At 40.5% G+C, this 23,662-nt stretch overlaps 1 protein-coding gene across 25 annotated transcripts in view; it reads left to right on the top strand.

Moving 5' to 3' along the window:
• The window catches only part of ESRRG (estrogen related receptor gamma), a 404,960-nt gene that overhangs the window by 51,849 nt on the left and 329,449 nt on the right, over positions 1 to 23,662 (top strand). For 7 of the 25 annotated variants that reach the window (XM_075088864.1, XM_075088884.1, XM_075088892.1 and 4 more), the window contains exon 2: positions 1,815 to 1,860. The exons of 13 other annotated variants lie outside the window; for them this stretch is intronic. In XM_075088864.1, coding sequence (XP_074944965.1) covers positions 1,815 to 1,860 — 46 coding nt within the window. Of the gene's footprint in view, positions 1 to 1,814; positions 1,861 to 2,105; positions 2,141 to 23,662 lie in introns of all 25 variants that reach the window. 5 more of the 25 variants (XM_075088866.1, XM_075088893.1, XM_075088873.1 and 2 more) reach the window with 1 other exon arrangement.

Consider the following 23,662-nt stretch of genomic DNA (forward strand, 5'->3'; position numbering starts at 1 on the left):
AAATTGCTCATGATTCAAATATGACCATAGGAATTAGGGTCAAGTAGAATTTAATACAATGTCTCACTTAACCAGAAACTTCTATTTTATTGTGAATTCTATCTGGAGATAGCACTTTCCCAGCTGATGTACTGAGGGCAATGTTGCTTCATGACAGTGTTATCAGTTTTCCTCTATTTTTGTTTGCTTGTGTCAGCTTTATGCCCGCTTTCCTAAGTGTTAATAGGTAGAAATCTTTCCAAAAGGTTAAGGGAGGCTCAAAAGCAAGAACTCTGCAAGTGTGGAAAGATCCACCTATCTAGCAGAGCCTCAAAAACATGCAAAAACCTCTTTGATGTCAGGAGTCTCAACTGACCGTGAAGTTAGTGACAAGCTTTTTCAGATGTATGTGATAAGACAGGAGGACCACTATATGGAATATTTGGGTAGTTATCTAACCTGCGTAAGCCTGACCAATTCTTTGGTGTGAATCTTTGGGTGGAGTGTATGATGTATCCGTGAAGTTCTCAGGATAATCTGCCTGGCTCCTTTAGGGAAAAATCTCTCTTTTGGTGCATTTAAAGGGATAATGTCTTCCTCAGAAAGTGGCAATTAAGATAAATGGAGGAGTTGTGGAAAGAAGGAAAAAGGGCTTTGGAGCTCTGCCTTATTTCTTTGCACGGTAACTCTCACGCCAGGTAAAACTGTTACTCCCTGCAAAGAGTCCCATAGTATGATTGAATAGTTTGAGCCACAGCATGCACGGTATACCAGAGTGATTTAAGAATTGAATTAATATCCAGGTAGCTGGGCATATGAAGGTATATCGTATACCATCGCATATCATGAGAGATGACGCTCTGGGAGACAATATCTGGTTGCAGTTAGAAATCAGCCATGGATGTAAGGTGACTGCTTGTATATTGCCAAAGGGACTTAACATAGATTCCCAACCCATGAAGTCCCAGCATTGAAGTTATAGCTGCGCCCCCAGGGCTGGAACACATTGCAGATCCCTGAGATGCAGATCCTTTGCCCGCTTCTCCCATGGTACGTAGCTATAAACCAGTTTTTAAAAGTCCATAAATAGGTGTAAAACATGCATTCTCCGTAGAAATAATGAAGGTAAAGGGGACTGTGATGACATATTGCAAATTATCTGTAACTTAAATTTTTGCAGTTTCTTATTACTGGTACATATGCTTTATGTGAGCAGCTGTTTGATAATTCTGAAATAATCCCATGCCATAAATATGTGGTTTCCTTCCCAAAGAAACTGTTACATGCCAGTTGTACCCCACCTGAAAGGACCTAGAACAAATGTGTGAAGTGAAGCTGCTTCAGGATAACTTGCCTTGGTTTAGGGGACAGTTGATGGTAAATTTATTTTCATGACCTGTCTGCCAAGTATTTGTACGCTAATTATGTCCTATTTTGAGGGCAGAGCACGTGAGCTTGTAAGAAACCCCTTGTATAGGATGGGAAAAGAAGGGGATTTTTGCCCCTCGTGAGTGCAAAATTCACCTTCTTTATGTAGGATTGCCTAAATGTGTGCATTATTTCTAAGTAGCATATGAATCCCTTGACTCATATGGAGGCACTTTTAAGTTGGCTCACGGGAGTAGCTGTAGGCAGCTAAGGTGCTCAGGAGTAGAGCACTGGGGAAGAAACTGAACTGACTCAAAGCATAATCGTAGTTTTTAACTTCATATAATGTCTTTCGCAATACAGTAGAAAATTACCTTTATGACTAGTGGCAGGACCTGTTGTATAAGTAATCCAGCCATGGCACTGGTTGGTATCTCACTTTTCACTTGAACCTCTCTGCGATGCAGGTCTTGGAGGAGTGAGTGCCTGGTGCAGTCTCTGCCTGGCTCCTTGGTAAGTCATTTGAGTCTATCTTTCTGTACAGTCACTTTACAAACTGCTGAGCAAAATTAAGGAAATTTTTCACAGAGTGTTTTAAAAGAGAGCTGCTAATCAATTTTTTTTATTATTTTATGCCCTGTGATTTTTACACCTCCCCCACCAGCTGGTTAATCATGCAAAAGCTGAACACTTCATTAGCCAGAACATGTTTGCCCATGGGCATTTCTGTAGTAAATTAGTTCTTTCTATTTATACAGGTAAGTCATGGCCAAAAGTCTTTAAGGTGCCAAAGGTAAGGGCTCGAATTAATTTTTTTCTGAGTTTTCAAGAGAACTAGGTTTAACTTTGTGTGCTGTTGATTTGAAATTACTTTTGAATTAAAGATAGCACGGATAAAAAAGCATACTCAGGGTGTTCTGAAATACATTGCATCTTTCTGGATCTCAAATTTGGCCTTTGTAGTATAGCCTGCCTTAAAAAAGAAACAAAACCAAAAACACATGCGTGCATCCACACATGTGTGCGTGTATATATACACAGACAGAGTATCTACGTCTGCATGCAGAGACTGCTTTTTTTGAGTGGCATGTGGCATATTGACCAGTGTTTTTCCTTTCTTACTCTATCCCTTTTAAACTATTAATTGAAAATATGTGGTTTGTAGATGCTTTTTTCCCTCAAATCAAATGGTGCCCTCTGAAAGCCTAGTTTAGCTCGACAATGAATATAGCTTTTAGGCTTTGGCCATTGCAATATTGTCTGAATGCCACCATTTCCTGCAATCAATGTAATTTTATATCTACTTGGAATAGAAAGTCAAGATGGTGATTGCCTTAATTTAACTCAGTGTTGTATTCATTAAGGAGCTGATCCCAAATTCCTTTCAGATCAAAGTCTGTCTTGATTTCAGTGGAATGTTTCGGCGCACAAGGTGTGCGGTAGCCTTCTAAAATGTTGTCATTGTGACTAGTGAATAAAAACTAAATGTGTTGCTAAATTTAGGCTGTTGCTCATGTCAGCTTCCTTTTCTAAATGACGGTAAGTGCATTCCATAAATAGTATGCCTCTTATGTTGTCATATCTCTTTGGCTTGCTTTGCAGTATTTTACAGGATATTTGCAAATGAATTTTGTGTTCAGTAGGCAGGGGATGAAAATAACACTACTCATTGGGACTCCATTAACCCACAGCTAATGAGGAACCATTTCAAGGGCTGGATGAGTGTAATTCAGATTAGCTTGCGTGCCAGGCTGCTCTGCTCCTGCTCAGGCTCACGCCGTGCCACGCTCTTGCCGCGGTCTGGAGGGACAGAGCCCGGTGTGGCACAGCTGGCACTCCAGCACGGACTTTTGTCGGTTCAGTTTTCTGTGCTTCAGTTCCCCTTTTGGAAGGTAGGAGAGAAGAGTGAGTGAGTGAGTGAGTGTGCGCGCACACGTGCACGCACGTAAATAGGTAACAGTGATCTTGACCTCCAGAGTCAAGTGTTCTGAGATGTAATGAAATACTCTACAAACACTATACTTGTGCTCGCTGGTTGATAGCATTGTTACTTGTAGAAAAGGGTACTACATGATGACAGTAAAGGTGGTCCAGACTGGCCCTTAATTAATTTTATTTTCAAAATCCATATTAGTGACTGTCACGAGGGCACCTGGGCACTTTACATCAATAAAATAATCAATTTAAAAAATGTGTAGACCAGAACTCTGTGTTCACTAACAAAACTCCTGTTCCCCGTTACGACTAAAGGTCAGTCCAAGGCTGGCCAAACAAGCAGGACTTGCATTTCTGTGCCTCGGTGCTTGCCAGACGCGGCTCTGGCGGAACACCACCGGCAGCAGCTTCCAGATGCCCCCAGTCCCTGCAGAGAACATCTTGCTGCTGGCCAATGACTTGTTAACCCCCTGCAAGTCTCAAATTTTTTTCAGAACTGATGGAAAAGGTGGAGAAAGAATAGCTCAGAGGCCAGTCCCAATTAAAAACGCAACTTTGCCAGTTGCGAGCAGCCCGCTGAAGTCCAGGAAACGGATTCAATGGAGCTGTGCTGCTGGAGTAGAGAGAGAATGAAGGAGACCTCCTTCTGAAGAACAGGCTAGAGGTCTCTTAACTGAAGAACCTTTATTGATGATAAATGTTACATTATGCAAACTTTGCAAATTATCTAGGAATATAATGCTTCCCAGTTTTTTCTTAACATGTATTAATAATTTATGATACCTGTACATTAGGTTCCTACAATGTTTAAGTGAGTTTGGGCTGCTAAATTGCCTTTATGGACTTTTAAAAAAAACACTGCTGGTCACTGTGGATTAGCTAAATTCCCAATATTGCTTAACATGCTGATGATATAGAATCAGTTTGTTTCTGTTTTTCATGCATTAAGTGAGCATATGTAATTAAATTAAATGTTGTTGCAAAGCTGCATTTTATTTATTTGTATTTGTACATTTGGGCCAATAATCCCACTTTAATACATATCTAATTGTGCGAACAACACTGAAACTAGGAATTCCTGGACAGTAATGTAATTTTTAAAATGTGAAATTATAATATATTTTGATGTCTTGAAATCCAATTGAACTCAAGCTGAGCTTAAAAATCCAAGATCTGATTCAGGAGAATTCAGTCCCATCTGGCGGGTGGGTAGCAGGTGTGCGGTGTGTGTAAGGGAGGGAGGTGATTGCAGGGAGTGAAACATTTCTCTGTTCCTGTAAAGCTTTAATTCCAGTTTAATGCTGTGGTCTGAGGCTCTCTGCAGTTTAAGTTCTTGCATAATTACCATCATCTATTGCTGGTCTCCATTTCTAGACAACATAATGGTGATGGTGAATGGCAGAAGCAAGTAAGCATACACCATTGTGGAGAAATATGGTTTCTAATTCTTAAAGATTTGATTTAGCTTCTGATTACACCCAAACCTCTTCGTATGGGAGAGTGCATTTTTTCACTTGATTTTGTCTGTATCGATTTTGCGATTGATACATACATGATCCTTGAAGACCAAATGAGAAAAGTTTCATTGTGGCATTTGGTATCAAGTTCTTTTTGAGAGCTGTTGCATGTTCCCAAAGCAACATAGAGGAGGTTTGTTTCATCTATTTATTTTTATAAAAGCAAAGAAAATGTATTATGGAATTTCTGTTTTCAGCAGGTGATAGACATGTTCTACTTTTTTATTACTGCAGTTTTAATGAAGGAGTGTTTTTTAATCTTTAAAAGTATTTTAGCAATCTATTGGTTACTTCAGACAACTCTACTGGTCCCACTTCATACCTTGTAACCTTCAGAAAGTTGTCCCAGCCATTCTTATTTTCCTCTTTCTCCTTCCCTTTCTTCATCTTTTGATCAGACACTGCCAGTTACCCTCTGCCTCTGCCTGGGAGCCTTTTACTTAGGAGGTTTAAGAACCTGCTCTTCCTTGACTTTTGGCATTAGCTGTCAAGTCGGCTCCCTTTTACACTCCTATCAACTCTCCCTCTTCCAACTTTTAAATATTTCCCATTCCTTTTATTTGTCTTCACTGCTCTATAACTTTGTGCTGGAAAGTCTTTCAGCACATGTGGTTTTTATGGGAGTTGGCACGCAAAGCGCTACTTAACAAAATAAGTAAGCAAGCAGTCATACTTCTTTTCTGGTTTTTAACTTCACGCTACTACAGTAGATGACACTTTGCTACTGTATTTCACAAGTTTTTTTCATGGTGAACTGACAATTTCTAAGAGAGTGGAGCTGGTGCTGTGTTGCCAAGGGAAGTCCATCTGACTTCATTTTGACATTGACTGATAACATTTTGACAGACAAAATGATAAGTGTTTCTCTGGATATCCCTGTAAAGATCTCCCTTTTATTTGTTTGCTTTATGAAGTTAAATGGAAGAGGTCACCCCCTTTGACAGAGCAAGTTCTTTTTTTCTAGCAATAGGGCTTTGCATGAAAACATTTTTTATTAAGCAAGTCATCCATACTGCACCGTAGGCTGTTTGAGTGTAACAGTATGTTACAGTCTGCAAAGTTAATGCAGTTAATATTCAACTGAACTTTTGGGGGGTTGCTAATCCCTTAGGCGGGCTTAGCAGAAAGGGCAAACATATTTATAGCACTTTGAATCAGACTGCAGTGAACAAGTAAGAGTATGTGTTATACCATGCAAATGTTATACAATTTCAGGAAAGCTCAGTGCATAATCATCTTTTAATAGTACTTAAGTTGGTGAAATATCTTGTCTGTAAGCAACAGAGTTGTTGGTTCATGGACAACAGGTCTGTTAAAATGAGACTCTCTGAAAGGTCTTGAGATTCCTGTTCTGGTGACAAATTCTGTAAGTTCTGAACAGATTTATGGGCTGTTTAATTAGGAGCTAACTGTATTCTTTAAGCTCTGTCATTTGTATTATTCCCTAATAGGATTTCATTGGACTTTGTCACATATCTGACTATGACTGAGTGTGTGCAGGGTTGTCAGTAGCCTATTTCTTATAGACCGTGGTCTATTACTGTCTTTGTAGAAATAAAAAGATCTTGCCTGAATGATCTTTTTTCCGGAGTGGAAGTGTGACACTGCGTAGTGTTTGCTTTGGTTAGAGCTGTGGGCGCACTGGGGAAAAGAAACACGAGTTAAGTCACAAGTTGTGGGAAGTTCGTACAGAAGCTGAAGCGCTCAGACTGAGAATATGCAACAAGAAGGATCATGTTTCTGTGAGACAGAAACTCTCTGTATTTATGTCATGCACAAAACTTGCGTTGAGTGTAAGGTTATATGGGAAAGCACATGAAGGCCCTGTAACGCTACCAACCCATCAGGAGCCAGAGGAAAAGAAATTATGATCTTGGATTTTCCACAGAATTTGATTGTGTGGAGTTTTTTGTCTAATAAATAAGAGGTTCATCAACCGGTAGTCAACAACTTTTTATCCATAGTAAATGCCTAACTTCACAGAGGGTGTTAGTGAAGGTGTGCTGAATCTTAGCTATGCATCCTGCAGCCATCTTGAAGCTTAGAAATAAATGAAACCATCCGCAGGTTTATTGGGAAAACAAAGAGTTAACACCCCGGTGATGTTAATTGTGATAAAAGGTGTGGGTGTGGGAGCGTGGGTGTGTTACTGTGCTGTACTCCATACATTTATGAGCTCTTTTTATAGTAGCATTCCCAGCAGCATTCCCAGGAGCAGTCCAGGTCCAATCAGACCTGGTATGCCATTGTGCAAGGTGTTGTTCTAATTCATGTGTAAATGTGGAGTGGTTGCTAGCCTGGGGATATTACAGTGAAATTACAAACAGGATAAAAAATAGTAGGAGATGTGGAGAAGAAGGAGGGCCGCTGAAGAGAGGTGCACTTGTCTCATCAGGGTTGCGGTACGTACAGCCTGATACCCAGTGATGGGCGTTTTATTTATTTATAAGTCTGCTGCCTTCAAAACAATTAGCCTCATTGTCTTTCATTTGTGTCATAGCTATTTCAACAGAAATGTAGAAAGTATGAAATGAATCACTCCTGAGATCCTTCTAGCCTCCTGTTCTGTCTCTAGCAATGACCAACCTCAGGCGCCTCAAGGAAAGTTATAAGAGCCTCACAATCGGCAGACATGGGATAATCTTCTCTCTACACGTTCTCATCCTAATCTTTCATTATTAGGGATTAATTTAAGCTTTGAAGCATGAGGTTTAAAAAAAGTATATTTGTTGTTCCCCCTCCTCCATTGTCAACCTCGTTTAAAGTATGAAATATCCTCCCAAGCCTGTGATCTGAGCTGTTCTTGGGGTAATCCTGCCTGCTCCTTCGTGTGCTGACCAAATTTGCAGCTTGGGAACTACTGTGGTGGTTTTGCTTCCTGTGATGCCAGAAGGCACTGGTAGAGCCTTTTCTGCAGGGAGGTGGGCAAAGGCAGAAGCATCTTGAGCAGTTATGGCCTGGGTGTTCCCATGTCACTGTATGCCATAGCTGTGGTGCTGCGGCTGGATCTCGCCCCTTTCTTATAATATTTTAGTGGCTAATTTGCAGTAAAGCACAATAGGAAATAACCATAAATAAATCTGGGAACCTTTGTATTAATTTCTTTCGCTAGCTGTGTACATATGAGCAGCTTGCCATTTGCATATGTGAATCTTGTCATAACAATTTCGGGAAGTGATTTGTTAATAATCAAGTTCTCAGAACAGCTCTAAATCAGTAATTGATGTAGGTCTGGATAAAGCAAGCCTTCCGCCTGCCTATTTTGTGGAGCATTTTTGGCAAGTTTCAAGCTAGCGTGAAAACTAGCCATCAGAATAAAATTTAGGACAGCTGGGATGCTTTGCAGTGAAGACTTTTGGCTCCACAGTTCAAATAATCACAATAGCAGCTCAATTTAGCCTTTGGCTGGATAGGTTTGGCAGGGCACAATGAAAAATAATTATTTCATGGCCTGCTTATTTGTCCCTTAACAAATAAACTCTCTGACCTATGCAGTCTTATGTAAATATGCTGCCGTATGTGGGGTTGTAGTACACTGTCCTGTCCCCATTTGGAAATACGTTTTATTTCACCCTCATGTTACGAAGTTTTTTTTAGAGTTCTGTTTGGGAAGCAAAGAAAGGGATAGGAGGTATTGGATACTGAAGCCCAGACAGCCAGGCACAGAGTCTAAAAAGCCATCTAACAGTCTTCTTTCTGAAAACACATCCATTAGTATGCAGTGTTTTCACTGCTGTAATAATAAGAGCAATCATGATACGAACAAGTCCATCTCTTCACAGCCTTCCCACGCGGGATGGAGAATGACAGCTCCTAAAGCATTTGGATATTTGCCTGAATGTATGCTGCTTAGCTAACCACGGTTCAACTTGCTCTCCATCTTATGGCTTCCTGGATATCCTTCTCAATTGTTTCAGTGACAGCTTAAAATGTGAGACTTGGAGGGGGGAGATAAAAGCTTAGTGAAAGGCTTTTTGTGTGTGTATTTAAGGGGAAGTTTTATTACACTTGATGATGGAGAGATGTGCCACACTATTTTCTGTTCCTACGATTTTAGTATTTTCACTTTCTGTTGTACTGGCAGCAGCCAATCCATAACATTGTCTTTCTGTTTCCCACTCCGGAGGGGGAAAATACACAGAAGAATACAGATTGATGGTTTTGTCTTCTGCCACTACCATTTTGGTTCTGAAACAGTAAAAAGAAAAACCTTTCTCCCTATGATCCGAAAGATCTCTCTGGAACATCTGCCTTAACACACTCATGCACATACGCGCGCACACACGTGCATGCACACATGCACAGGCTCTTGCTAAGGTGGCTATGATCTGTTTTTAATAGTGGCACTTCTTCTCAAAGTGTCATTTAAAAAAACATCAGCAGTCATGTCATGCATCGGGATGAATTTCTAAATGTAAATGAGATTCTCTCAGTAATTTATTTACATTTGTTTTCAGCACAACAAATGAGACATCACGTAGCTTCATAATTTCCCATGACCGAGTCACCAGCATGAGGTGTGTAATTTACCCTGATTTAAGATGCTTATCTAGAGGTTCTTGCAACAATACCTGGTGGGCTTTTTTATGCTACTTTTTGCTGGCTTTTAACCCATCCACTTCACCACCTTCTCTGCTTTTTGGTTGAAAGAGAAGTATAAATATGTCTGCTTCCTGAGGCCTTTTTCACTAGAGCTAAGAGGCATGGCTTTGTTGCCTTGTTTTGTATATTATTTTCCCTGCCATTTCTTTCTCATTTGATAAAAATCGTAGGAGGCTTCCAGGACATATCTTGATTTACAGTCTGATCAAGCAGGAAGGAAATGTTGATTGTGGACATTTCTGATGGAAAAATGTTTGTCCAGATATGAAGCATGAATGGGAAGCATCCTGCAGTCATTGCGTCTCCCGTTTTTTCAGCTGAAGTAGTAAATCTTAGGCCTGGTCTTGGCTCTGCTACTGACTTCGAGTTTCTGATCTGCCTGTAGCTGAAGTGATACTTATGTCAAGAGGGGATGTGAACGCCAATTTTCAAATAATGTGGACACAGTCATGTACTACAAAACTCATTTATTTTAAGCCTGTAGTTGGAACATTTAGATGTCTAACTACCTGCTTGAGTATTTCAGGTAGGTAGATGATTAAAGGTGCAATGTACCATGCATACAATTTTGTACCTCTTATCTTGCAGTCTCAGTTAAGGCTTGACTAAAACTCAGGGCAACAGCTTTTGCTATTTTACAAGGGAACAACACAGGAGAACTGTGAGACTTGATGAAAGTTACTGGTAGTTCAGCAGCAGTACAAAATGCTATGCTATATAATTATGCTGTGGCAGTTGTTTGGGATGTTATTGTGCAAAAATACTGTACATCTTTACGGAGGTCTGCAGGGTTAACTGTATGTGGGTGCTCTTTTCCTCACTGACAGAAAGCATGACATTTCTTTGTGTTCATTCCCAAAGCAAAATTCAATGTCTTCCTTTAAACTGCATAAGCAGATTTCAAAAGAATAGATTTGGAGTGGTTTTTAATGGGCCTTGTACATACTAGGACCCGATTCAGATTTAAGTTTTGGCCTCCTGGCCATTTCTTTAATGTTGCATGGATCTAGCACCAAATTATGCTGATGGCCTGTCTATCACCAAATTATTTACAGAACTGCAGTTAAATTATAGAAGTCTTCCAGACAAGCAGTGCTCTGGGCAAATTATTTCATCAACGTTATTTTCCATGGTTTACTTAAGCAAAAGCTTACAGGAACAACATGAATCTTTTTTTGGTATGTGATTACGCATATGTGGTAACAGCCCCCTTTTTAGAAATAGCTAGCTTTCTACCTCGGAAAACAGAAGGAAACCATGATATGAAAATTAGTGATCTCTGTGTTTTCCTCAGTTTGAAGCAAAAGTTTTATGTTATGGAAGTGCAAGACTCGGACCAGCAGTAGGATGGCCTTTTCTGCACACTGACAGCTTGTTCCAGGTCTTGGGATGTTTTTTTTTCCATAGGCTTATAACTGCACACCTCTGTGCACTTGTAAAATCAGGTACTGCACAAGCACATCAGCCAGCTTTACTACTTCTTGGTCACATCTAGGCCCAGTGGTCACTGTCAGCTTTTACAGGGAAGTGTACTTGCATATCTGAAGGCTGTATAGGCTTTTACTGTGTTACCCCCACCTAGTAAAATTTGAGCTGCTGTATGATTATGGAATGTGCAAAGAGAATATAAATCCTAAAAGCAGCCCTAACTCCCTATTATAATTGGCATCCTTTCAAACTCTGTTCCAGGGTTTAGAAATATAGTCAGAGTAGAACATCTATATTTGGGTTTATATGTAATGGTCATACCTACCGGTTCACTTGGAAAAAAGTTGGCATAGATCACTATTTAAGGACTCTGGATTCAGTGTTTATGTTTAGCTCAGTGTTTTTTATCACTGCATATTTTCTTTTAGTATTCCATTTTAACACGTTTGCACTGTGAGGCAAGAATGCCTTCCTAGCCTCTGCATGGTTGTGTGCTTTTCGTCTAATGGATATAGAAATTCAGGTTTTAAACTGACTCCCATGCATAAATTCTACTGGGAACAGAGGTGCTTAAAATCTATGTTTTCCAGACCTCTTTCCACCCGTGTTTTCAGGGTAAAACCCAGCCACATGTAGATGGCAGACTCAAATGGGAGCTCCGCACTCAGAGCCCAGATGTTGAAAACTTTACACATGTGAGGAAGGACGGCAGGCCCAGAAACATGTGAGAGCTAACGGTCTTTGCAAACTGAACTTCCGATGTAACCTAATTTCCATCCGGCATTGGGCTGTGTTTGTTGTTATGCGAGGACTGTGCAGGGCATTGGGGCCAGACCTGGGGAACCCACGCTGCAGCTCAGCTGGGTGGACTCAATCCAGGCACACAAGTGTTGGGACTGCAAAAGCTGGAGTTTCATTACATTGTCTGAGGAATGTTTTTTTTTTTATTGGCAGGATGCAAATGTATTTGAAAGTTGGATCTCCTTTACTCATGATCCTTAGCATATGCAAGTCTGATTAAGAGCCCCCTTAATTTAGAAATGATCTTTAAGACAGGAAGATACTTAAAAAATGGCTTTGCCAACAAAATGGAGGAGCTATGCTCTTGGGGGCCGTTAACAGTGGTGCCAAGATGGCCACTGCTGCACAAATACTGGGAATTAAGTTTCTAAAAAACCCAAGAAGCTCTAAATTGTATATCTCACAAGTTCTGTACTTCCCCAGTTGTAATCCATATCTCACTTATTGCTAGAGTCAACAGTCTAATAGTAACAAAAAATACAACCTTTCATCATCTATTGATTTCCAGTCTTTAAAAACTGACAATAAGCTATTTTTTGTCCAATTTCTCAATAAATAGGAACATCTATTGGTTTTTCAGTTTTATTGTCCTACATTAGAATGTATTTTACTGCATATAGTTGTTAATGTAGCATCAGGAGACATGTTTACGTTCAGCAAGTAACTTTTGAAACTGCATAGCTCAACTGAGATATGTAAACAAATTTGTAATACTAGTTTAATTTAGATTACAAGGCAGAATACTCAGGCTTGAGCTCATTTTTCTATTTATTCCATTATGATCCTCTAACTAATGGAGGAGAATTGCCATAAAAAATAATTACAGTAGAACATCAGTAAAGGTGAAGATATACCTTCTTCCCTATCTGACGGAGAGGGAGGAGTTTTATAGTTAAGCAAGCGTCCCAATATCTGGGTTTATTTCCTAGAAATGTGCTACGTACAATGTTGTACAGGTTGGGCAAGTCATAAATTCTGTTTGATACTGTGTGTCAAATGATGCGGCATGAGCATCATCTTTGTCAGTGATCTCTGTTACCTTCTCTGTCCTTTTTAAAAAGGAGGCAAACTGGAATATGCTTTAGCCATGGTAGACCTTGCGATGTCGATCCCAAGTTGCCTCCCCACTGCCACCTGCCTTCGCAGTGGAAGATTACCTGGTGGGTTTTTTCCTTTCCAGAACCTGTCAGAAGACACTGAAAATCAAAAGTTGCCTCTCGCTTACTCTTGTGATGAGAAATGTCAATTTGACAATTTTTTTTTTAATTAAGAAGCAGTAAATTTTTTTTCTTGTGACATTCGGCCCCAGAGCCAAAGACAGTAAGGTCTCAGTTGTTTCAGTCCTACCACCAGAAAACCTGGGGTGGAGGTGCCGTTGCTGGGGTGGGGATGTACGAAACCACCTCTGATTTAAACCAGCTGTGCCGCTGCGCCTCCAGTACCAGCCTTTGTGGACCCAAGTGGTTCTCCTGCTTTGAGGCTCTCAGAGTGATCATCCTGACAGGCTTCTCAAATGAAAAATTTCACCTAGGTCATGAAACATTTTCCTGTGTGCTCTGAAGACAGAGATAGTTCTGGCTTGTGTTTCATAACCATTGCGCAGTAAGTGGAGAGAGAACCTTTTGGGCAGAAGACTTCATTTTTGGTGAATTGGGTGCAATTCTGCAAGGCATGGGCTCTTGCTCATAAGCTGCTGTGGACCTTGCTGTCATCTCTGCCTCATAAGATCTGACACACAAGGAGTTAATAGATACCCAATGGCCAAAGCCATTTATATTTCTCTTTGTGTACAGAAGTGAAGTGGAGCATGTAAAATTGGAAAGCAGAACCAAACCCGAAATTCTTTAACTTTATGACTTGTGTGTGTGTGTGTTATTTTCCCATGATCTTTAATTACATTCTTTTCTGGAGGGGGGGAGAGGAGGGTTGCTAATCTAGTGCACCAACTGGGAGAAAAACTAACTGTTTTATAGCGGGAGTCTAGATGACAGAACACAGCAAATGCAAAATTTGACATTCATATGAAAGTGAGCTAAGCAAGACCATTAGAAGAGAGCCAAAGTGACTGCAGCAAGAGCAATACAAGTGCTTTAAGGAAATGATGGTTTCTCTGCTTATTGAAATACCACAGCCAACCTTTAAGGTGGTGGTGATACAATATAGATTTTGTAGGGCAGCACCAAGAGAGATGGCTGTTATAAAGGGAATGCACGATTGAATTCAGGTTCATGAGAAGCTAGGTTTAGAAGAGGATTGCCCTTCCCTCTTTGAACATACAGTATAGTGGGGTACGTCTCATTGCACTGAATGAAACGATGCTATTTTCAGGACTGCTTTTGCTGTGCTTGCTAATGAATTTCCAAGGGGTGTTTGAGCCTGGGTATTTACTGTAGAGATGCTTGCAGTCAGTTGGAAGAGATGTGACTGAATTTGAAGCTTAGTTTTGTGTACATACAATCCTGCTCTCTGTGATTCTGCCTTAAGCTGTATATTCAATATCAGTCTGCGATAGTGAATAATTTGTAGGAGTCCAGCTGTGACTTAAGGCTTCTCTACAAACAGCACCCAGGGTGCAAAGTCATGTGATACCCTTTTTCCTCACTCACTGGATAAATTAGCCTTAAAAAAACTATTCCCACTTCCAGTCAAAACATTAAAGCCAATGAACTGCGTGGACATTTTTGCTGGGGTAGAGCAAAAATGACCTCTGTCCTGTTCTTGGGTTCTGATGTCATCTTCGTTCCCATGGCTGAGAGGTGGGTCACAGCGCAGAGCTGTGCTCTCCTACACTGCGAGGGCTGAGTTTCTGAGCAGCAGTGAACGACTTTACTAAACAGCTTGACTTAGCTGTACTATATGCTTGCAAGGTGTAACTATTTATTGGACAAAGGGGTGAGCAGGCTGTTTAAAAACAGAATGGCCAGTGCGTTCTAGCATCATGCTTGAAAGGCAACAGAGAGTCTTACCTAAAGGTATCCTGTGTAAATAAGAGTTTAGGCACAGGTCTTACCTTGGCTTTCCACTCTTCACACTCACACACACCCACACACACCCACACCCCCTCCCTGTTCATGTTCATTAGTCTACTGTTCGAATACCAGTGGCAAGTTTTGTCATGGTGGATAGCATGTTCCAAAGGCCCGAAGTTCTCCTCTGGCAGGAGGACCAGGGCAACTATGATGTGTGCCAGTTTAACACCTTTGAGTTGCGTGTGAGGACATCTCTCCTGCTCCGCAACAGCGCCAACCTGTGAATCATATAATCACGGAGCCAACAGGGCAGTATGTCTTCTACCTCTGTGTGCCAGCTGTGACTGGTGTGGATCCCTGGGGTGATATTGAGGGTGGAATGAACTCTTGTGTGCTCAGGTGTGTTGATTATGAGCAGATCATCACTCGACACCCACGTTGTCATCACATTCTGGGCAGTTTACCTCTATCCCCAGGAACAGTTATAACAGCGAGCTTTAATCTGGATTCCAATTTTAAATCTAACTTTTACATGAACCCTTAGAAAAAAAAGTTAAATTGTGCTTTGAAAAAGAAAATAGGTGAAAGGTGGAATGAGAGGGTACAGAATAATCATGATGCTTTTTTCTCTTTGGTAGATGCTAGGAAAGAAAAAGAACATACTGTGGATCCTCTCCTCTCACTCATTGTTTTTTGATCCAGCCCATTACACACACTGGTCCCAATACCTTCAATCATCTTCTATCAGCTCTGTTGCTCAGTGGCCAGACTTCACACCCATACCTTTTAGCACTGCACTGGCTCGGAGTGTTCCCGTGGGGCATCCTCTACAGTTGCTACTTCTTACCACTCTCAGCTGGAGAAAGCACACTGCACTGCACAAAGGCCACTTTAGATCATTTACATTTTTCATTAGCCTTCTAAAGTAGTTGCTCAAAAGGTACAGTGGCTTTCCTAGCTGTTTGAACTCCTTTGGAAGGCTGTCATTTTGGATCACTAGTCCACTAGTGGCCTATAATTGCTATGCAAAATGTTGCACAAACATAACATAACTAATTGTACAATTAAGATTGCTTTCTCTTCATCATCCCAGTCATCATACTCCTCATCCACACCTATAGTCAGCATCTGGCATTAACAAAGGCCATATTTGTCCCATTAATAGATTCCTTTTGTAGTGAAAATGCCTTTTGTATATCTCTTTGTTACTTAAGGGTCCCATCAACGTGTTCAGTAAGCCTGAAAATGGTGTTTAGAAAGCCTTGTAGTGGATATCTCTTTTTCAGATGTTTAATGGGAGTGTAATGCAGTGGTACTCCAAGATACAAACGTGGCAACTCTCAGAGGTCAGAAAAGGGACTTAATACAGATCAGCAAAAGACCCCCTCCTTTTCTTAACAATGTTGAAGTAAGTAATACAGTGTTTTGCTACTTTTTAAAATCTGAGGCACATAACGCAGGATAGCTTTTCTTCACAGTGGACATTTCAGGGTCATCAGTCCTGTTAGCCTGACATAAGATGCATAATCAGTTCATTCTGATAGTCCATACCAGAACCAAACAAACCAAACCCATGGTGAAAAGTGCAGGGGGTAGCAGGAAAAAGTCCAAGAATGTGAAGCAAAACATGAGAAACTGCCTGGTACCCTTACTTCCAGACCTAGGCAGAAGGTTTTGCGCTTGAAGGTATTGAGGCTGTGTTTGCCACTCATGTAAGGACAGGGTGAGAGTGTCTTGGGTTGGAAGCCTAGGGAGGGTGGCAGCACCATAATTCTTCTTGGGAAAAGGAAATGATGTAAGTTTCTACTTCTGGAATCTTTCCCCACAACTCTATAAATTTAAAGAAATAAAATACAAACAGAAAATTGATTTTTGAATGACAGTGAATTATTGTCATTAGAGGATATGTAGTTTTGTGTCAAGGGAAAAAAAAAACTCGCTGTGCTATGTGCTACTTTCTGAAGCATTACTTAATGTACCAGTCATTGCTGGGAACATGGAGTCCTTTTAATGCTAGTCAGGTAATATGTCATTCTCTCTACAGAAACTCTGTGCAGCAGAGACATGAGTTATATACTGATGTAGTTATCAGAAGATCATGTGGTAGCACTAATGTGAGTCACTACACCGGAGTTTGCTCTGTCTGAAATTTTTACATAATTAAATATAAGTGAGTCATTGTCCAAATTCTGCCAAAGTGCAGATGTCTTTAATTTAACATATGCAATTCAGCTTGCATATGCCTTCCATAGGGTGAGCATCTTTTCCTTTGTACGCAACTCCAGGTTAACTCTGGTCTTGGAGCCGCTTCCTTTCACCATTCAGCGTGCAACGCTCCCATTGAAATCTGTGGCAGCTTCGGTAAAAACAGCTGGAACACCCAGACCTTAAATAGACCTCTCTGCTTCATTTTATCTTCTGCTGGTAATTCTTGAAATACACATAGTTAGATCAAAACAAGCATATTTTTGTTTCTGTCATAACAAAGGATGTGGCCTATATATCCCGGTGAAATACGTTCCGTTTCCTTCTACAACATCTGTCTCTGTACCAAGGCAAAGACCAGACAGAGGATTAGAAAGGTAAGGCAAGTTTCTTTAAGGGAAAGCAACCTGGAGATGCTTACATAAATACTGGACTTTTTAAATTATAAAATTCAAGATGGTGGATGGCTTACTACTCAGGGGGAGTTAAACCAGGTTGTGTGACCTGAGATTAAAACCACCCTCCATGCAGTTAGCTACATCATCGACATTTCTGAAGATTTCACAAATCATTTGGTTTCTTAGGTCTGAAGATGATGATGTACCGTCTCTGAGTCATTTGGCTGAAGAGGCTGCTTTTCTTTCTTTCCTTTCTTTCTTTTCTTTCTTTTCTTTCTCTCTCTTTCTCTCTCTCTTTCTCTCTTTCTCTCTTTCTCTCTCTCTCTCTCTTTCTCTTTCTCTCTCTCTCTTTCTTTCTCTCTCTCCCTCCCTCTCTTTCTCCCTTCCTTCGTCTCTTTCTCCCTCCCCTCCCTCCCCTCCCTTCTTTCCTCCCTCCCCTCCCTTCTTTCCTCCCTCCCCTCCCTTCCTTCCTCCCTTCCCTCCCTCCCTTCCCTCCCTTCCTTCCTTTCCCTTCCTTCCCTTCCGTCCCTTCCGTCCCTTCCTTCCCTTCCTTCCCTTCCTTCCCTTCCCTCCCTTTCTTTCCTTCTCCCCCTCCCCCTTTTTCTCAGCTGCAAATCTAATTGTTCTCCATCTATTGCTGAAATGTAACAAAAATGTGATTAACCATCACATTCAGAAGTAGCTTGTAGTTTTGCTGGCCACAGAAGGAAAGAATAGGCATATATGGAAATGTTGGGAAAATGTCTGATTAACTCCTGAGAGATAATGAAAATGACTAAGGCTGCTCTGCTAATTTCTGAGTCACTGAGTAGATGCTGTTTTTTCTTATTTGTCAACGTCTCCCTTAACAGGGACATTAAATAATGTTTAATACTGTAAATTCTTTCCCAGGAAGGGAAGAGTTGGATTTAAATCCATTTCAGTTTCACCTGCAAGTTGGTCTGGATCATGTACCAAGTGTTTGATGAACTTGCACTGATTTTGAGATTCATTGCCAGGCAAGTTTTGCGTGCATTACTGATTTACATCAGATGTTTAGCACAAACTGTAAAGGGGGTGACTAGTTCATTTCTTTGGGAGTTTCGGCCTTTCTCTACAAGCTCTATACTTATAGCAATATTAGTAATATATGTAGGATCCTGTTCTTGAAAGGTAACCTTTGAGTCTTATGCCCACACTTTTCCTTCTGGAATATGAAATGGTGTGCTACCTGTCTCTGGAGCTCAGAATAGGAGGCAGTGTTATAGGAGAAACTTGTAGATTTTATTTAAAAAGGCAGTTCTCTTATAGAAAGACTGCAGCTTTACGCAAGAGGGCAGCACGTATGCTAGCCCATCCGGAGACTACCCAGCCAAAGGGGTATATGTTTCAAACACCCTCTGAGAGTCCTGAAAGCTGCCTTAGTAATTTATTGATGACAGAGATGAGAAATAAATTCCTCCTCTAGTCTGTCTCTGCACACTGCTCAGTTAATACTGCCAGCAAAGGAAGAAGGAAGTTCCCACACCTTCACCTTCACCTGCTGCAGAGAAAGGATTACGCAGATAAGCAGTCCTGCGTGCCAGGTAAATAAATAGTCAGACTCAGGAGCACGTGATTTTTGACACCCTCAGTGTCTACCCCCTATTTCTGTTATATGTAAGTGTTCTGCCTTGTTCATGATCTCTGAGCTTGTTCCTGTTAACTTTTTTCCCCCTCCCCAGTAAAAATCTTTGTTGCAAAAAATAAAGCTGCACAGATGTGCCTGAATAGTGAAGCACAGTGTCCTAAATGAGGTAACTCAGGTTTTGGGAGCAGGATAATTGCAGTAGTGTGAGGCTTCTTTTAGAATAATTAGTCTTGCTGAGAATCAGGGTATAAAAGCTTGTGCAGAGCACAGTAATAATGCAGTTACACCATTTCCAGTATTTGTGTGCCCCTGCATAGCACTGCAGATCAGAGCAGGCATGCCCACAATGATGGTCAAGGAATGATTTCATCGTAGCAGCCCTGTGCCAGGACTGTGATACAAAATACGTGGGATTCATTCTAAAGAAAACAGTGGCACTCATCTTCCATACTAAACCAGGAGGCCTTTGAGATGATTAAGAATCACTTTTACAAAGGAGAGGTTTATGTTTCCGTTCATGGAGCCAAAGCCTGTTCTCATGCCCTGTTACTACCTGGCACTTGCCCATCCAGGAGTGAACTCTACTTCAGCTGCATGCACTTGCAGATGTTGGGATTTCCATTTCAAAGTACAAACATTTCTAATATTAAAAAGGCTATTTCCCCAGTGGGAATATGGGCTGCATGAGCTTCTTGACTTTTCTTCCTCGTCTTTTGATCGTATATGATAACATCTTCAGATCTCTCTATCAACTTTTTTTTGTCAGCATCACAGTGGACAAAATGTCAGTAGAAGTTAAAGTGGAAAGCGTCCTTAGAGAGATGAAGGTTCTCTTCCACAGCCTGCTATGTGGTTGACTCTGCTGCTCTTTTCTGTTGGGGTTTAGTTTGCTGGGGCACTTCATTGCTTAACTTAAATTGACTTATCTGTTACATAACTAAGGGATACTCTTGGCCGTTAAGTAAATCTACTGGTGGAGGGAAGAGGGACTTTCTAGAGCGCCTGTGTGCCTTTCTGAGACACAGAGTTCAAAAACATCTGATAAGGTAACCTTCAGCAGGTTTTCTGCAATGACTTTTATCAATGAGCCCTAGAAGCATTGATATTTTCAGACATTACAGCTGGAAGAAAACTGCAATGTCCTTGAACTACCCACTAGCCAAAGGAATGAGATCGCCAAACTCAGCAGGTGAATTCCCATGTACCGTCACACGTAACTTTTGCCTTCCTCTCTGAGATGTCCAGCTGGTACCAGGACCTTGGCTCTACCCAGTATGCAACACTAGGTTATACCTCTCTCAGGTGCTGCCTGGATTTGCTGTTGCCCTCAGACTGTCTGTTCCTATATTGTATAGTGAGGATAATCCTTTGTTTAATTTTTTTTAACATTTTGAAATGAAAATAGGGGTCTCATTCAGGTCTTTCCATTTTTGCATGATAGTACAGTTGAACAACGTGTACATGTGTTAATTAAACATCCCGTCTTATCACTGTTTTGGTAAGTGTCCTGTAAATTTAATCACTACGACACCTCTGTACACATTGCAATCCTTTTAAAGATCTAGAGAAAAATCCTGGTGGATTATTCAAAGCACTAAATCACACAGAATTACAGTAGTTATTAGAGGCATTAAAACCTGTGATAAGAAGCTTTATCATGCATTTTTGGGGAGGCTTAGTCTTTATCAGAGATGACTGTAAATAGAAGTGAACAGTAAAAAAACTTGCTAACAGTTTATTTTACAGTATATCAGTAATCAGGTGCTGTAATTACAGTATAATTACATTATAATTATTGCATAGTAGGTAACTACAGTATATTAGTTTTCTTGGTTTTCTATTATCGCAACTACCTGCAAGACATGAGCCAACAAGGGGCCTTACTCTACTCCCCCTTACCCTGGGTTTACACACACATGCATACACACACATATTTACATTATATATGTGTTTCGACTGACTTCAGAGGAGATGAACCTGTTTACATTCAGGAGGAACAGGCAGTGTGACATGCTAAAGTAGATATGATCTCTTCCACATACACATTTATGTAGACTCAGGACTATAAAAGAAGGGAATCGGATTTTAGCTGTGGTTATATTTAGCTACCTAATTTATTTTTCCCCCCTTTTTGGCAGTGGAAAAGTTGTGGTATTCTTAATCACTTAGATAAACCTCTCAGTTACAGAACTACTCAGTGTGTGGGTGTTTATATTATATTTGTAGATTATTTATCTCTGTACATCCGCATCTGAACACAGATTAGATTAAGTCTCTGTTAATTGTACTTGGACTCTGTGCATGCCTGTGTTTACATATTTCCGGTAGTAACCCTGAAATGTTCTGTCATTTTGGGGTGTAGGCTAAGTGAAGATAACCAATTAAGTATGACTTCTTCTAATTTAATGCTGTCTACAATGTTAAAGGTTCCAGTTAATTAAGAATAGTTGTGAAGCTGGCAGAAGAAATGTTCATGTTGAAATTAAGAGCTTTTCTTGATAGCAAGTGCTGAAGATGTAATACAAAATACAGTCTGTAAGGAGTATGTGATGACTTCTGCTCCTCACAGCTTTGGTAAGAGCTCAGCTGTACCTCTAAGCACAGACTTGGGCAATGTATCCCAAATACGCTACAGAGAGTTTGGAGAAAGTCCAAAGGAAAAGCAATGAGGGTGATAAGAGAGCGAGGAAATGTGACCTGTCAGGAAATACTGACGATATTGGGGGTGTTTGGCCTGAAAAAGAGATGTCTGAGAGAGGACGTGGTGACAGGCTGTAAGAATACAAAAGACGGGTGGAAAAGAAAGTCATTAATTTATTCTCCATCTCCATGGTGAGAAATGGGAGGGTAGGGGAAGTGATTTGTTAAACAGAACCAAACAAAATTCAGATTAGGTATTAGGAATGACCTTCTAAGATGGATAAAACAAAACACCAGAAAAAGGCAACTCGGGATGTTGTGGCATTTCTTTTGTTGGAAATTTTTCAGTAACAGGTGAAGAGGTTCTGCCCAGAGTCAGAGAGGAGACAAAAGGCATCAAGACATCTTAGCAACACCCCTAGCCCCGCTTTCTGTGACTTGATTATGATCTGTTTAAGAATCATGCCTGTGAGAAGGTGGCATGTTCCCAGTTTGCTTACCAGTGGGTCAAAAGAAAAACAGATGGATTGCTCATCGGAAGTAAAAAATCTATGCAGTAAAAGGCTTTGGAAAGAATCAACATCCACATGGGTTTGGTGAACTATTGAAACTTAATTTCTATCAAGATTTGAGGGCAGATGTGACACTGGCCGAAGCTGGTGGCAAAACTTCCCCTGGCAGTAGTGGAACCAATGTTAATTTATACCATAAAATCCCTGTGTTTTGCTCATCGTTTTGAACTAGTGATTGCGCATGCCAGGTGTGGTTTATACTGTTTAACAATAAATTATACAGTGAGAATAATTGCATTTCCAAAAGTAATGACCCTACTGTTACCTGGAACTGCATAACCACCATGCAATTGCCATATCTAAAATTTAGTAGCAAGTGTAAATGTAGAGTTAACATACTCTAATTTCCTTTTCTCATTCTTTGGACTGAGTAAAATGTCAGGTAATATATTTACTATCCAATACTTGTCAATTAGGGGAGTCCATGTTTAATTTTTGGGTGAAATAACTTAGATTTTTTTTTCTCTTTCTTGTGTGAAACAACTCTTATTGAGATATTGGTATAACTTTTATAATGCTTCCTGTTTTTTTCTAGAAGAAATCTTGGTTTTATTTCTATAGTAGCTGACGTTTCTAGTAAACACTGAGAGGCAATGATCCAGTTGGAGAGCGCTTTGCTTGATACACCAAAAATTCTTCCTGCAGAAATTGATGGTACTGGGTTTTATTTAGGCTGGGTTTGTACAGTTCAGTACAGAGAGGTAGTTTTTTGTTTTCCTTGTTTTTTTGAACATATGACTGGTGAGTAAGTGCTGTATTTACAACTTTCTAACTGTACTACAAGAGGACCATGCTCTTGGGAACATGGAAATTATGTTGCATTAAGTGGTTCTCCTAAACCTGCAGATACTTCCCCTCTGGGAAATCCTTCAGACTGAGGTTTTTTGAAATTATAACTCCCTTTTAGGTACAGGTGATGCTCATAGCTCCTCTTCCACCGAGCCTATGATCAAATGATATGCAAAATTCCAAACTGATAAGTAACATGGAAGCGCTGCACTACTGGGACAGAAAGGTTCAAATTTTAAGGACTAATTTGGAGGTTGTTGGTTCCTTTGCAAGTATTTAGCAGGAAACATGAACGGAAAGATGCTGAGTTTGCTGTTTATGGCTGAGACCACTTTCATGCAGTCCACTGAGTGTATTTACAGTGCTCGTTATACTGCTGTGGGGTTTGGTCTCCATTTCAGAGAGAAAGGGGTCCCCAGTGATTATCGGAGCACAATGAAGGAAGGACTTTCTAAATTTCTTTTTAGATTCCCAGTATTTCTAATGCTTAGGATTGTAAGGATGTGGATTTCTAAAATTTTGTTCTAGTTTAGAAAACATTCTTTTTACAGAGGCACATTAGAGAGGAAAGGTTAGAATTATTTAAGGGAGGGGAATTAATCGTTTCAGTTCTGTGGGCATTAGGCAAATTGCCTTGCTTGGAGTTAAGAGGCAGCATGGGAGTATTTAAGTATAGGGTACCTGCAATGCACTCTATGATAGTCTTAGCTTACGACCTTATATCATTTTATTTCTCTATTAAAGCAAGACGTTCCACACTGAGACTTCGATTGTGCACGGTGCGGTAGTTAGCACCTCATGTCCTGAAGACAACGTGGCGTACTGTGATAAAACAGTGAAGGAAATGTTG

Source organism: Phalacrocorax aristotelis, chromosome 3, assembly GCF_949628215.1.
Source record: "Phalacrocorax aristotelis chromosome 3, bGulAri2.1, whole genome shotgun sequence".
NCBI classification, from domain to species: domain Eukaryota; kingdom Metazoa; phylum Chordata; class Aves; order Suliformes; family Phalacrocoracidae; genus Phalacrocorax; species Phalacrocorax aristotelis.